The sequence below is a fragment of the Coenobita brevimanus genome, chromosome 27 (genome assembly GCF_032717465.1).
Source record: "Coenobita brevimanus isolate Jiangsu-jjx chromosome 27, ASM3271746v2, whole genome shotgun sequence".
In the NCBI taxonomy this organism is placed as follows: Eukaryota; Metazoa; Arthropoda; class Malacostraca; order Decapoda; family Coenobitidae; genus Coenobita; species Coenobita brevimanus.
This window is the reverse complement of record NC_136980.1, coordinates 19,106,645-19,123,123: the sequence shown is the minus strand read 5'-3', so window position 1 is coordinate 19,123,123 and position 16,479 is coordinate 19,106,645. Positions and strand designations below refer to the sequence as shown.

General features: G+C 41.0%; 1 protein-coding gene across 1 annotated transcript in view; it reads right to left on the bottom strand.

Annotated features, from left to right (window-relative positions):
* LOC145394482 (venom carboxylesterase-6-like) overlaps positions 1-16,479 on the bottom strand; it is a 145,121-nt gene that overhangs the window by 108,516 nt on the left and 20,126 nt on the right. The window contains exon 3 of the mRNA XM_080268335.1: positions 8,102-8,254. Coding sequence (XP_080124461.1) covers positions 8,102-8,254 — 153 coding nt within the window. The remainder of the gene's footprint in view (positions 1-8,101; positions 8,255-16,479) is intronic.

Genomic DNA, 16,479 nt, shown 5'->3' with positions numbered 1-16,479 from the left:
CCATGTGCCTAAAGGCATCCTCCATTCAAATAATATTTATAACAATTGGATTTAGCCTAAATTGAAGTGGATTTAATGTTTCTGGGAAGCAACTCCCAGGAAGTGAATTCCAGAGAGTAGTAGTTCTGGGGATAATTGAATTTTGATAAGCAAAGGTTCCGCATTGTGAGGGAAAGAGTGTGAGTTCATGGGCACTCCCAGCTGCCCGAGTATTTCGGGAGAAAATGTGAAGGGGAGGCACAATTGAAACCAGTTCATCAGAACACTAACGGTAAAAATATCGATGAATGAGAAAGAGGGTAGGCGCCAAAACTGATCCCTGAGGTACGCCAGCATTTATGGAATGAACTGAGACTAATTTTCATCTACCATGACCCGTATTTTTCTATTATAAAGGTAAGAAGAAATCAGAGGAACCAGTGATGCAAGGCCATTGTATGACATCTTAGACAATAAGGCCCGGTGCCATACTGTGTCAAATACTTTTGAATTATCAAGTGCTATTGTGTGTGTTTTACCATGTTGGTCTTTTGTTTTGTTAATCTGATGGGTAAGAAGGCAAAGAATGTCTACAGTTGAACGTTCTTGTCTAAATCCATACTGCCGATCATTGATTAATTTATTGATTTCTAGGTGCTTGGCTATGTGTTTGTTAATCAGTGTCTCAAAAACTTTACCGAGAATGGAAGTTATTACGATTGGTCTATAGTTTGATGGATCAGTAGTTGCTCCTTTTTTAGGAGGAGGATGGATATTTGCTTATTTCCAAGAGGCTGGAAAACTTGAGGTACGGATGCATAAGCAGAAAAATTTTGCCAATACAGGAGCCAACACTGAGGAGCAATTTATATGTACTATTGAAGCATTTTCATCTGGACCAGCAGCTTTGTCTGCTGAGAGATTCTGTAATACAGCTTGTACGTATCTGGTGTGAATCATGAAAGGGGGTATTTGAGAGGAATCAAAATCAAATACACGAATATTGTGATTTTCTGAATTTAGGGTTGAGTTTGTTAAAAAAAATTCAACAAGAAGGTTGGCTTTTCCACGTGGGTCACTTACTAGATTTCCACTGGGGGACTGTAACGGTGGAATGCAAAAGGTGGTAGTGAAATTAGTTTTGAATGAATTAAGGGTTGACCAGAATATTTTGTTATCATTTGGGTTGTTTAGTAGTTTGTTAGCTTGTCTATGTAGAAAGTTTGATTTAGGTAGACTGCTAATAGTTTTGGCATGGCTTCTGATATTTATATAATAGTTAAAGGCTTCTTTGGTTTTGGTCCTTGTATAAGTGTTATAGGCTATTGTTTTATGTTCTGTCCATTTAGGAGAATTACATCTTTTTCTGTAACTATGATGCGGAATGAATGTTTCCATGCCGACTTTAATGAAATCCTGTATGTGGCTCAATGTGGAGTTTGCATCTTGGGAGAAAAAGGAGGTCCAAGGAACAACCATGAATTTTGGAGTCCCTCCCAGTCTGCCCTGTCATAGTGCCATTTAGTCACCACGACAGGTTCAGAGCAGGAAGGTGTTGTAGGTGTTAAACTGGTGGCTTGAATCAGACAATAATCCGAGGATCCGAGGGGGGACTTCACTTCGACATTATAATTATCTGAATTGGTTGTTAGAAACAAGTCCAATAGGTGGGGATTTTGATCGGGGTTGTCTGGTACACGGGTGGGTTGACTGACTAACTGGGTGAGATTAAATGAGTCTGCAAATAGCTCACATTCAAGACCAGAGTCATCAGTTCTGGGTGAATAAGTGAGCCATTCAACATTATGGACATTAAAATCACCCAGAATAGTAATTTCTGATGCAGTATTAATGTTGAGGACACTTAGTTGTGAAGACAGAGAGTCAAATAAACTCAGCTTTAGTGGGGCATTCGGGGAACGATAAACACAACAGAAATACTTAATTTTACCAAAAGAATTTAAATTGCATATGGAATAGTAGAAAAAAAGGACAATTAAATTTAGTAATCTCCTCCATGGCAATTTCTGATTGAGCAAGGCAACATACGCCTCCTTTGGGTCTGAAATTTTGAATCAAGATATAACCAGGGAAATTAAATCTAGCTAAATCAGAGGTGGAGCTTACTTGTGTCTCTGTCAAAAATAGCAGATCAGGGGATTCAAACTGGAGGAAATTCTGAACAGAGTTGATGTTGGAGTGAAGTCCTCGAATATTGCAAAAGAAAATTTTACTGCACTGACGAGCAGCTTTAAGGCGCCACAACACTAGAGGTGGCACAGTCGCTTGATGACGACCAGGAGGGCCCTGTGCAGACAACACAGCCTTGCCGGTGGTGGTCACCCGAGAAACCACCGCACTGATTCCCAGTATAGCAGCAGCCATGGTTCTTTTTATGGGGGGGAGAGAAGGGATGTGTTGTGGAATGGGTATGATATGTAATGACAAGATCGGTGTTTTTTGGAGAGAGGACGGCTGGTTTAAGGCAATGTCATATAATGTGGATATGTGTATTGTGTAAAGAGGGCAGCCTGATGCCCTCTGATGTCTGAGGCAGAAAGATGTGTAACCAGCTACCAAGGCCAAGGATAGAAAATGGAATCCAGGCTATTCCTTGAGTTTCCTGTTACCTTGGTGGTAGTACTTCCCTGGGCGGGGCTGCCTACCCCTACTACCCATGTAGACAATTCAAAAAGATTTTAATCAACTGACTAATTGGGCTATACATGGCAAATGGATGTCAATATTAATAAATGTAAACTACTAAATAGGCAGGAAAAGCGTATGGGGCTATTATACCACGAATAATGTCCAATTTGATAGGGTAAATCACGAAAAAGACTTAGGATTTATAGTAAATGATTTGAGACCAGAGAAACATTGCACGAAAATGTTTAAAAAGGCCAGTATTTTTTTTTTTTTTTTTTTTATTGATAGAGCATTCGAATATTAATCCAGAAATATTTCCCGCACTTTGTATAATCTTTTAGTACGTCCATATGTGGAGTACTGCGCTCAGTTCTGGTCAGCATATTATCAAAATGATATGAAGAAACTTGAAAGAGAACAGCGAAAGATGACAAAGATGACACTTAAATTGAGAAGTGAATCATACGAGAAGCGTTTGGAATCCATGAAAATCTATACCTTAACTAAACGCAGGTCATGAGGAGATTTAATTCAAGTATTCAAAATATTAAAAGGACACAATAATATGGCTATCGATGAATTCTTCACAGTTGATCGCGCCAATTATACTAGAGTAATGGGCATATATTATCGGCAAACTATTTCAGTCAAGTGAAGCTGAGCATTTCTTCTTTAACAGAGTTGTAAATATATGGAACAAAGTACCCTCCAGTGCAGTGAACTGTGATATAGTACTAAACTTTAAGAATCACTTCGATAAGTATATATCATCTGACTCCCAGCTACGCATGTCAACTCTTAAATAACACATTTCTCTGGTACACAAGTTTTTCCCCTTTTTCAAAGTTTCGACGATAAGACGGAAGAACAATATCATTAAATATCGTTGACTCAATGTTACATTTCTTTCCAGGTAGATAGTGGAAAATGAGGTTTCATCTCCCTCTTTCCGATGAGATTTCTATGAAAGTTTTTCTGTGCTGCATATCGATCCTTCTTTCTGTTTTCTGCCGGGCTTCGGCTAGAGTTTGGCGGAGGGAGGGGGGGGTTAGCCTTCCTGCTTTTCCATCCTTGTCTTTAACTGATATAATAGTTTTTGTTACTTACAACCTTCCCTGCACCAAACAGCCACGAAAGGAGCAACAACTCTGTTACTCTTTACTTTCTTTTGTGCTCCTTTGTGACTGTACTCAAAGAATTCTTCAAGACTTTTTCCACTTATTTTGATGACGCTCTTTCGTGTATTTCGATTAAACATTAGTTTTACTCCGGTTAAATTTAATCCTGCATTGTGACTTTCTCTGTTTAGGACATTTAACATTTCTTCCAATGTCTCTGTTGTTTCTGAGATTATGACAATGTCATCTGCAAATCGTAGATAGTTTAAATATTCTAAGACTTTCTTAATTTGGGGGGTCTTTATGTACTACCTTAACCATAGCGGTTCCTATTTTGTATATGTTTTCGAGTAGTTTTACAATGTTCTCATTTACTCCTTGTACTCGCAATGAATTTATAATTGCTATGTACTCCACTGAGTCGAAAGCCTTTTCGTAATTGACAGAACATAAGTACAGTGGTTTATTATATTCTGTAGTTTACTCAACTAGCTGATTTATTTTGTGTAGAAGATCAGTAGTCGAATTACCGTTTCGAAATCCTGTCGGCTCATGAGGGTGGTTTCTTGCAAATTTGCTGTTTGTGAGGACTTTAGTGAAAAGTCTGAAAATAACTGATAATAAACTAACAGGTCGATAGTGTCAAGGATTTTTTTCAGTTGCATTTCTTGTAAAGCAAAATAACTATTGCATTACACCATGTTTTTTTTTTTAATTTTCTTCTTTATACACTGAATAAATAAGTGGGCTTGTCGGTTTTGAACTTCTGCTCCAGCATCTGTCAGCAAATCTGCTACATTTCCATCTTCTCCTGGGGCTTCTCCTATCATCGTGCTTTCAAGAAAGAAATTTACTACATCTGGTGTTACCTCTGGCATTTCACTTGTGTCAACTGAAACTTTACGGTACCTATTTCTACTCTTGTCTTTGACGCATACATTTCTTTGTAAAACTCTTCAGCTCTCATCATCTTCTATCTGTCTATCTATCAGTTGCCACACGCCTTAATCCCGCAAGGGGTAGCCACAAACAAATCGCCTACATGTCTCCATGTTACCCGCCATTTCACAGCCCTCCTCCAAGCTGAAACCCATGTCCCTCATATACAGCTCCACTCATCCCTTCATCTCATCCTTGGTCTCCCCCTCCCTCTCTCCCTCTCCAACTCACTCACATACATTTTCCTCGTTAGTCTCTCACTCTTCATCCTCCCCACATGGTCAAACTACCTAAATGTATTCTTCCTAACACTTTCGATCATATCCAGATCCACACCACAATGCTCCTTCACTTTCTCAGTTGTCAGTCTGTCACTTCATGTAACTCCACATGCACCTCTCAAAATGACTCATTTCCACTGCTCTCACTCTTGACTTGTGTCCTTCCAACAAGGTGCAAGCTTAACTTCCATACGCTAGAGTTGTAATCACAATACTATCATGCAGCGACGTTTTTTTACTTCCATGCTCAATATTCTTATTTCTTATCGCTGCTTTCAAAGAACCAGCAACCTTTGTTCCTTGTTGCACCCTTTCAAGCACTTCGTCCTCCAAGCTTCCGTCCTTACTCATCACACTACCCACTCACATTTTCCATTTCTTTATCAGGCAACCTCACTGAACATTCAGTGACTTCATTTCTCTCGAAGATCATGACTTTACTCTTCCCTACATTCACCTTTAGATTCCATTTCTTACGTTCTCTCCCAAACTCATTCACCTAACCTTGCAGTTACCCTTCGTTCTCACTTAACAACACAGTATCATCTGCAAACAACAGTACGGGAAGCTTCCAAATGCCCTCCCTCAATAGGGCTACTCCAACATCCACTGTTCTATCTTGCATCTCTTATATAACCCCATCCATATACAGATTGAACTACAATGGGGACATGACAGATCCCTATTTCAATCCAACATTCAGAAAGATAGATTCACTCAGGTCACTCTCTACATGCACTGCAGCCGTTGCACGCCCATACATACTCTTTACGACATTCAACAACGTCCCATTTCTATACTCCATATATTCTTAATCTTTTCCACATTCATTGTCGCACCACTCTGTCATATGGTTTCTCTAAATCTATGTAGGCCACATACAGCTTCTTTCCATTCTCTAGAAAATTTTCCACAAAAGACCTTAGAATGAATATCTGATCTCCACAACCTCTTCCCTTCCTATAACCTCTGTACTTCTCCAAATAACTCCTCTGTTATTTCCCTGACTCTGTCAATAAATATCTTACCATATACTTTTCCTACTACACTAAGAAGACAAACGTCCCTATGATTAACACACACTTCTTTTTCCCCTCTTCCTTTGTACAGGGGAACAGTTATATCTGACTCCCAGTCCTCTGCACCACCTTCCTCCCTGGCCAATCTGCACAACTTCCATATCCATTCTGCTACTGTCTTCCACATGCTTCGGCATTTCACCACACACTTCATCAGTTCCTGGGGCTTCTCTGTTTTGACTTTCTTCATTACTTCCACTGCTTCCATCCTACTGATCTCTTCTTCCTTTCTCATCTCCCTCCTTCTCCCAGCCATTCCCCAGCCTCTAATACTCGCATTACTTTCATTCTCTATGCTTAATAGTTCCTTAAAGTGTTCTCTCAATCTGCTTACTTTTTCTAGGCTCTTCACTAGCAGTCTACTAGTTTTATCTTTCACTTCCCTACTAGCTTCTTTACCACCCCGTCCAACTCTCTTCACCTCTTTCTAGAACATTTTCGTACATTCCCTTCACTTTATACTCGAATTTCTTCCAAATTCCTCATCCACGCTCTTCTTACTCTCTCATACTAATCTTTTCTCTCTATATAACTGTCTCCTCCGTCTGTCAACTTCCTCCATGCCTCTGTTTCCCATCCACTAACTATATGCTTTCTTCATTTGTGCCACAGTTTGTCTAACTTCTTCCTTCCACCATGCTGTTCCTTCCACCCCCTTTCGTCTTCTCTTCATCCCACACGCCGCCGCACATGCTGCACAGATTTTTTCTGTGAATATCTTGCACACACTTTCCTCCTCCCCCATCTGCTCTACATCATAATTATTTACCCAGTCACTCCTCCACAACTCTCATATATTATGCCTTTTTTCCATCCTCGTGCAACTTTTCAACATTCCTTGCATGGACTATAGCTTCCTTTCCTTCCCTCCTACCCCTTCATTGTACCTGAACCTTGACTGTCAGCACCACCAAGTGGTGCTCAGAAAGTCCACCCCCCTAAACTCTGTATGTTCTTGCATCCATTACATACTTTCACATTTTGTCATCCACACACACATAATGTATCACTGCTCTCCGTTTAATCAGTTCACCACCCACCCTTGTCATTACTCGCCACGTATAATTGTCGATCATTTTGTTCCTAAAGAAGGTACTGGCTATCATCAACCCCCTCTCCTCAAAAATGTCCACTAGAGCATTTCCATTCTCATCCACTTCTGCAGGCACACCCCACTCACCAACTGTTCCATCCACTTTCACATTCCTTACCTTTCCATTCATATCTCTAATCAAAAACACTCTCATATCCCTCTCAAACTTTTCCATGCATGCTTCCACATTTGCCCATAACTCTTCTTTCACTCTGCATGTACGATCTTGCGTTGGCGCATACACACACACAATTATCCATATTTGCAATCCTACTTTACATTTTACCCACACAATCCTTGAACAAACTGATCCATACTCTCTTATGTTCTAATTCCATGTCTTGCACACAACAATACAAGCTCTCTCTTTTTTCCTCTCATTCTCACCTACTGCTGCGTATCAACCCCATCCATACTCTCACTTTCTCACACTCTCACCTCTCCATTCAACCTCAGTCAGTCTACATATGTCTTCTTTTGCACCCTCAAGCACGTGGATAATCTCTCTCACCTCATCACTCACACCCCTTATATATGATGTTGCAATCCTTACCATGTCCTTTGTTTGGTCCTTAGTCGGCACCTGTTGGTCAGTCCTGGTCCAAGGCTTCTTGTCTGTATTTTTAGTTAGTTATGGCAGTTATCTTGAAGTTAGCCATCTTTGGAGCTATTATAACGACATTCTACACGTTTTGGAGTATTTCCATTAAATTCCTTAAACCAAACAACTCAGAAAAGAGCTTACCATGTTCTTGTCTCCCACTGATTTCGTAAGTATTGGCACCGCTAAGGTAAAACAACATAATGTCGTGAGGCACACATGGAATCAGTACATGTGGAATGTCTAAAAACCACTGCATGGCTTATTCAACTCCGAAATGGTTTGCCTTGACTTGTTTACCTAAGACTGCTCATAACTAAGAAAAACAAGAGCTCAGAGTAGTGAAAGAGAATATAACCAACCTGTGGAGTGAAGACATTGAGGTAGAGACAGTCCTCTTGGCCCCTGTACGATAACTGCCTGGATACCACAGCCAGGAATGGGACTTGTGAACATTCAGGGGGCGGCACAGATCCGTCCCTTACGCCATCCCACCCAGAGCCTGCCACCGGGTCCTAGGAACAGCAAAGTGGTTAGAAATTGAGCAGGTGTCTGAAAGAACGCAAGTTCGATCCCATTTCCCCCGATTGTGTGTTTATTAATATTACACTCCTCCCTCCCTCTTCGATGACTTTCCGTTAGTTGAGGAGACTGTGACGCGACGGTTAATGAAGAGGGTTTTCGTGGTCGGCCATATTCCAAGCAACTGAGCAGCGAACAAAGGCATTGCTGTAGTACCTCTCTGTGTAATCTTAAAATGGTGACTCGCTGCCACGGCTGTCATACCTGTCAGAATCGAGAGTAACATTTACAATTCAGTAGGTTTACGAAGACGGTCTGAAATTAAAAAAAGAAAAAAAAAGAAAAAAAAGAGTAGAGAAAATGTCTATGTCGTGCTTGGCTGAACCAATATCATGAAGGAAAAACCTGGACAATATCAGATTGATCCAAGTGCGGCCTGATATTCCCACTGCCACAGATGTGATACCCAGTAACAGAAACACAGTTAAAAAACAAAACAAAAGGTAGCACACAAATCGGAACATTAATACCATTTTGTTGGGAAGGGAACAGGAGACATGTTATCACTGGACATATATTGCAATGGAATCACCAAAATTCAGTAGCTCCTCCATCCTCCCCTCAAATTCAAATTGCAGTCCATCAAATTTCTTAGTGCTTTGAACTCAGACATTTTCTCCGAAATAATTTTGTGTATAAAGATGTATATAAGTCCGAGGGTATTGGCAAGGCTAAGTTGTGCATATAATCAAGCTCGCAGATTCACAAGCAAATTTTCAACCAGCTTCCTTTATGACATGCGTTCATTGCTTTAGGATGACCAAAACACGTAGGGTGATTCGACATTTCCTTTTCCTACACATTTCTGCGAAGCAAAATAGCATATATTTTTCTCTCTCGATACTCGGTTTGATATTTCCAGAAAAACAAACGACACAGAAATATTTTTACATTTTCCTTTCCTGGTTATAATCCTTCAAAACAAAATATCGATAATTTTCTCCTGCGACTGTGATTTGTATTTTTAAGAAAAAGAAAAGAAATGAACATTTTACATTTCATAGTCCTAAATGGAAATTAATTTATTACGTGAATGAAGCAAAAATTGTCATAAGTTTGTTTGAATTTTTGGTCATGCGGCTTCATTCCACTTATCAAGATCAAAAGTTTGCCGGCATCTCCCTGCCTGCTGTGGTGAGCATTGTGTTACCTGAAATATAGAACAATAAGCACATAACAAAACAGTAGGAGACAGAAGCATAGCCTCTCGCGTTCTGGGAGGAAGGAGAAATGTTGAAGCCAGAGTACATGGCTTATTAGTAGACTGACGGTGAACTGCACCACGTGACGGGGGAGGAGGGGGGGGGGATGCTTGGATCTCTCATATGGTTAATCGTGAAGTGTCATTTACTCCTACACTATCATGACTTAAATTTTATTGTTCCTTACATCAGATGATTATCTTCAGCTCTGGGTAGACCATTTACAGTGACGGATCTACATATTCTCCAATGGCCCCTTCACAACGCGATTTCTCTCCCAGTGCTGAAGAAAATTGGCTGTATGAAGCACTGATAAATCTAATAGAGATTATTGTACTCAGGAAGGTAAATCCTTCAGTGTCATGACGTTCATATGATACCACTTGTGCTACAGCCGAACTATTGTGTTCAGAGTAGGTAACCACTCCAGACATGGAGTTACCTCTCCAGTTCGACCAAGATCTCGTTATTTGAATAGCAAACTCTGGGAAGAGAAGAAATATAATTCAAGGCCTTATCCTCTCTTAAAGTTAAGGGTTTACTTGGTTGCTAATTCCAAGCAAACCTTGATACAATGGCCAAAGCTGTCAGTAACTTGCAAATGATGTATGTAGCAGTAAATACATTGACTAATATATCATGAACATAAGATCACTATCGTACAACATCATATCACGAACATAGTCCTTTAATGTTTTTAACCCCATTTGTACAACGATGCCTCACTTTTGCTCTGCATATTGCAGGACGAATTTATTTCGCTGAAGAACGGTGTCTGTTAGTAAAGGCATGAGAAACAAATTCCGCTCGAGAGGCAACATTTCGAACAAATGCATTGACATATCCAGAACTTTGGATTCTGATGCATAATGCATATATTTACTTTGAATAGTAGCTGGTAAGAAACCAACGTATCAGGGCAAACGGGTCAGAGTGTCCTCTCCTGTCGAATTCACTCCATAACATTACTAATTTTGAAGCCGAATAGAACACATGCCAGTGCTTGGAAAGTTTTTTTGGTGTCTGATGATTTTGCATTCTATTTGGTGGTTATTCACCTGCCTCTTTACAGCTTAATAACAAGATCTTAATAACAAAATCTTAAAAAGTATTTTCGAGATTCCCAAGTACATTTTGCTACATTTCCAGCTTCACCTTCGAGGAGTCAAAATAGGATATTTCAATAAATCCTTTGTGTGATAAGTAATGTAATACTGAAAAGCTAATGGTATATCTGTTCTTAATGTCTTGAACCTCTACATGGTAGTATTAAGATGTGTAGCCTCGACACAATCTGGTTTCCTGCTTGGTCTTTGTCATGAATGGAAAGGGAATACCGAATACAAAAATTGTAGGCTAAGGAAACAGTACAGAGTAGTCTAAGTGTTGCTCCTGTAATGTACTGTAAGCAGTGGAAATTTATTTCTCAGCTTGGCGTAAACAGTCACGATATCAACATCAGACACCACGTCACAACAGCAGTTAATGAGAGGAACATAACTCGAGCAACTGAATATTTTGCCATAGATATTTACTATCAAATTTAGGAAACAAGATCATATATTATTAAACTACATGGATATTACTACACAGTATCAATTGCTATAAAGACTGAGAATATTGTGTTTTTACCCAAATGGTATTTAATTTATTATGGCAATTTTCATTACATATCGAAGGCAATGTGCATCCATGTGGGTGACTATAAAAAAGTCTTATACACTTAGTGTATATATAACAGATTGTGATTTGCTGTAAAAGCACATGATTGCTGCTGCAATTGATTTAAAAGAAATATCTGCCACGCGGTCCCCTATGATATGCACTCACACCGTGGACCTATTCTGACATACAGGACATTTCTATGCGAAATTTCAGCTAATTCTACCCAGTGGTATGACCTGTAGAAGGTTCCCAATGTTTGGCGAAATAGTGGGGACAAAAGTGCCCGTGGCTAGCTGTCACGAATTCGTGCGATTGTGTATTTATACAAATTAGTGACATTGTACTTTGGTGAGAAAACCACGAACTCTGGTGGAATTCCCACTGGGCATCACTCAGTTCAATCGTCCTCATATGCACTTCGATCGGGATGGTTTTCAGAACATTTGTCACTGTTTCATAAGTGACCATTCTTATGCACGACATTAGTGCTTTCACTGAGTAATTTTATTGCGTGTGTATATCGTTCGTCCTCTCACCGTTGACCGTTGAAGTTAGGCCACGCCTACTTCCTGTGAACATGGTCATCTCTCACCCCTTTCTCAGTTTGAACTCAGTCAGCTTTGGACCGCCTCAAGAATAGGATCGTTTGTGCCCAGCGTAGAGAGCAGCATCTCTGTTGTACAGCAATTTCCTGAATCTCCACCTAGATGGTGATCGGTGAAGTGAGCTTAGCAGCAAATAGCAGCGGTTGGTGTTCGACACGCAGACGCCCAGTCTTTCGCAGTTTCAGCTCCATCCCTCCACTGACCAGTATTTCTGTTCGTTTTTTTTAGGCTTAAGTTTCATTAGCTTTGAATGAGCAAGTGAGTGTATTTCCTTTGTTATTTGAATTCATGAGTCCCTCTGTGACTGTGAATTCCCCTCTTGAATTCATTTTGAGATTCATATATCGTAAATTTATTTTACTGTAATCAATAAATTTACAGTTCTTTTCTTTGAGTTTAATGTAATTAGAATCGTGTTTTATTTCTCCACATTAAGTTTACTTCGGTTTGCCACTCCTTGTTTGCACAAACTCCTTACATTATTCACAACTGGTATTTAGGCCAGTTCTTTTGTATCAAACTTAAATCCATTGTGCCAGCCAGGAGTTAAGCACCGGCAAGAACCTGTCCATTATTAGTAGTATTAGTTATTGATTGTCAGGGGTGGAGCCACTTTCTCATGGGGCTAACAGTACTTACAATCAGTGCTCGTGAGTAATTAGTCTCTGCTGTGTACTGTTGAGGAAGTTTATAAATTCTCGCCCTTAGAGAATCGGCGAGGTAAGCTAGCATAAAGTAAAACTCACTACTTGATTTTCACAAGTCAGTTCCTTGTCTCTACTTTCAATTAATATCGAGCATTTTTTATTCTTAAATTTACATCTCCTTGTGACATCTGGCGACCTCATTCCAGGTTATTAACTCCTAGCTCTAAAGTTATTAACGAAATAATACTCACTCACTCACAGCTAGGTATTTGTTATCATTAAAGTCTATAGGCACTATCTTACTGGTGGTTACTAGTTCATCTTTATTAATTTTACGTAATAGTTTTCCCAGTCTGTTGCATTTTCTTTCTTATTTTCTTTATCAGTTTAACTAGATAAAACTGGTCACCACCAACCTGTGCCTATATTTTTTATTTTTTATTATTAGTATTTCTCAGCAAAACAGCAGTCAGTACTTAGTCTTTAGTCTACTTAGCCTTAACTGAGTTAGCATCATGGCTACTAATATATATGTACAGGAAGCCAATGATATGGGGCTTACCGATCCCCAAGAAATTAAAGAATATATGCTCTCACGGTTTAGTTATGAACAGCAACGTGAGAGTGATGCCCGTGAAGAGCGTAGAATTCAATGTGAACATCAGAGAGAACAGCGCGAGGAACGGGAGAGAGAACGTGAACACGAGCGAAAACAATGCAAACAACGCAAGAGAGAATGTGAACACGAGCGAGAACAGCGCGAATACGAGCGAGAACAACTCAAGAGAGAGCACGAATATGAGCGAGAACAACGAGAGAGAGAATGAGAACATGAACGTGCTGAGTGGAGGGCACGTGAAAAACATGAACTTGAGATGTTGAAGCTCAAGCAAGACTCCTTGGCTTCAGGCACATCTGGTGCAGCCGACCCAAGCTCCACGAGCACTCTCCCTGCACATGTTCTGGCAACCCTGCGCCTCAAGCTTCCTTCGTACAAGGAAGACAAGCAAATCGAGCAGTTCATAGCTCATTTTGAAGACATGGCGTAGCTGTACCAGCTGGATGAGGCAGCTAAGCAGCTCCAGTTTCTTAGCTTGTTTGAGGGCCCTGCCCTCGATATTCTCCACAAAATTCGTGGAGACAATCTCACGTATGAGATGATGAAGGCCGCTCTCATCAAAGCATACGGTCTCACAGTTGACAACACCAGGAGTCAGTTTATGAGGGCACGTCTACAAGAAAAGGAGACTGCTGTTCAGTTCCTTGATCGGCTTACTGTTTACTTAGATGAGTGGATGGAGAAAGATGAAACCCCTCCCATGCGAGAGGGGATAATTGACCTTATGCTGCGCACACAAATAAAAAAGTCGTCACCTGCTGAGCTTATGGCTCAGCTTAAGATCTGCCAGGTAAGGGATGCCAGCCAAATGGTGGAGAAGGCTGATGCATTCTTCACTGCATACAGGTACCAAACTCGTAAGCAACACACCTGGAACAGGAAAGCTGACAAATCTGGGAAACCATCTCAGACTGAACCCCAGCATCAAGGCCATTCTCAGAATAATGGCCAAGGTCCAAACAAACCGCAGAAGGACCAGGGGCAAAATACACAGAAACCTGCTTGGAAGCAGTACTAGTACCCTAACCAGCAGTAGTATCAGCCATGCAATCAACAGACCAGACAATCCTTTTCAGCACCAGCCCCAGTGTATCAGAGGCAGGAGGCGAACGCTGCCTTCATTCCTCAACAGCATTATGGTGGTGTTGTCCCTAGCAGCACAGGTACTTCTCCTCAGTTCACTAGTCCCCCAGTGACACTGAACCCTCCTCTTCAGGTGGTCAACGCTCCATCTCCCCAGACGGTGAGTACAACCCCTCAGGCATATAGTTCTCAGGGCTCAGTGTTTGCTGCATCATTCATTCAGCAGCCTTATTAATGGCTGGCTGCTTCCTTCACAGGCCCTCCAACAGGTAACAGTGCCTTCCTTCTTCAGCCAGGGTTTGTGGGAGGTGTTCCTGTAAAGGTCCTGAGAGACAATGGTTCCTTAGGTTGCTCTCTCAGGCAGAGTCTAGTTCAGCGTGAGGAGTACACAGGTCGACAGATCCAAGCTCAGCTTATTGATGGATCAGTGAGATTGTTCCCTGTGGCACGTATCCAGGTGGCATCTCCATTTTACACCGGTACAACAGTTGCAGTTGTCATGCCAGAACCTTTGTTTGACCTAATAATAGGCACTATACCAGGTGCAATGTATAGTTGCACCATAGATGACACGTCTCAGACTTCAGCTGCAGTAACAAGAGCCATGGCCAAGGCTCCAAACTGTGTCACCCTGTGACCACTGCATCGCTGCAGGATCTGATTTATGGTCAAGATGTTGTCCAAGAACAACAGTCTGACCCGACACTTGCTGCCATGCAGAAGAAACAAAAGGGTAGAGTGATTAAGTATTCACAGGGAGGTCAAGCCAGGTTCCTTCATAAACAAGGACGGCTCTGTCATGAGTCACAAACATCCCAGGGTGAGGTCTGACTGCAGTTTGTCGTTCCCGCTAAGTATCGCCGAGCAGTGTTAGAATGGGGTCATTGTTCAGCCTCAGGATGTCATATGGGCAAAAGGAAAACACAGGGCCGTATCCGTGCTGACTTTTTCTGGCCAGGAATGGGACAGGAAAAAGATAGCTTTGTGCGTTCCTGCAATGTGTGTCAATGTACCACCAATCAGGGACATGTCCTTCCTGTGTCATTTGAATCCACACCAAAATCTCTGAGTCAGTTGAGAGAGAGGGCAGTGGTAATGTGGGTGCAGATCTGATGTCTTGCCCATTGGCCCCACAGGACACATTATGTCCAGGGCCTGTACATACATAGGTACCGTAGGTTAAGGGGAAAGTTCGAGACAACCACAGAGGCAATCCGAGTCTGTGTCTGATTTACTTTGTGGAGCATCTCGAGCTGTGGGCCTCTATGGATTCCCGGAGAATGCACATTATCCACATGAGTATTCACACCCACATTGGGTGTTAAAATGTGACCTGCCCGAGATTGCATGGGGATTCTCAGCTTGCCGATGTTAATTGTAAGAGCAGAGTTAGGCTTAACCATTAAACTGCCCATTCTGAGAGATGTGAGCAATCCAAGGACTATGTTTCCTGGTTAAAATTGTATCCATTAAGAAAATAATAGTGCACTTTTTGTAGCATATGTACTGACTACCAGGCAGAGAGAGAGATTGTAATTTAATAAAAATTGTTTGTCGCACTGACACTTTTAATGCTTCACCTTCATTGAATTTGCAGGTACAGCTGGCAGGTGTAGCAGTTTTGTCATGCAGATCAGCTTATCGTCTCTGCCGCATGCTGCCGCCTCTTCTCTTCTGCCTCATCGTCCCCATTTACTGTTAATTTGTCTCATATCACTTTACACATAGGTACAGTTACACTACAACTGTCACAACTACACTGTGTATTACATACACCACACTATATAATAATTAGTTGTTAATGTCAATGTAGCAAACTTTTCACTCAGTTTGACCTGAGTACATGATTTTTCATCGTTGTCACGGAGTTTTTCCTCAAGCTTGCTTCTGTTAAGGTATATACGAGTTTTTTTTGCTCATTGGCGACTGTGATTTTCTCCTGTAACAGGATAGTACACACACCACAGTGTGAATCTTGTGTGACTGAGTTAAGATTTGTATGTATGTATATAATGTAAAATTTTTCCCAAGAAAAATTTGATTTTCATGGGGCGTAATGTCACAAATTCACGCGATTGTGTATTTATACAAATTCTTGACACTGTACTTTGGTGAGAAAACCATGAACTCTAGTGGAATTCCCACTGGGAATCCTCTGGTTCAATTGTCCTCGTATGCACTTCGATCGGGATGGTTTTCAGAACATTTGTCACTGTTTTATAAGTGACCATTCTTATGCACGACATTAGTGCTCTCACAGAGTTATTTTATTGTGTGCGTATATCATTTGCCCTCTCTCTGTTGACCGTTGAAGTTAGGCCATGCCTTCTTCCTATG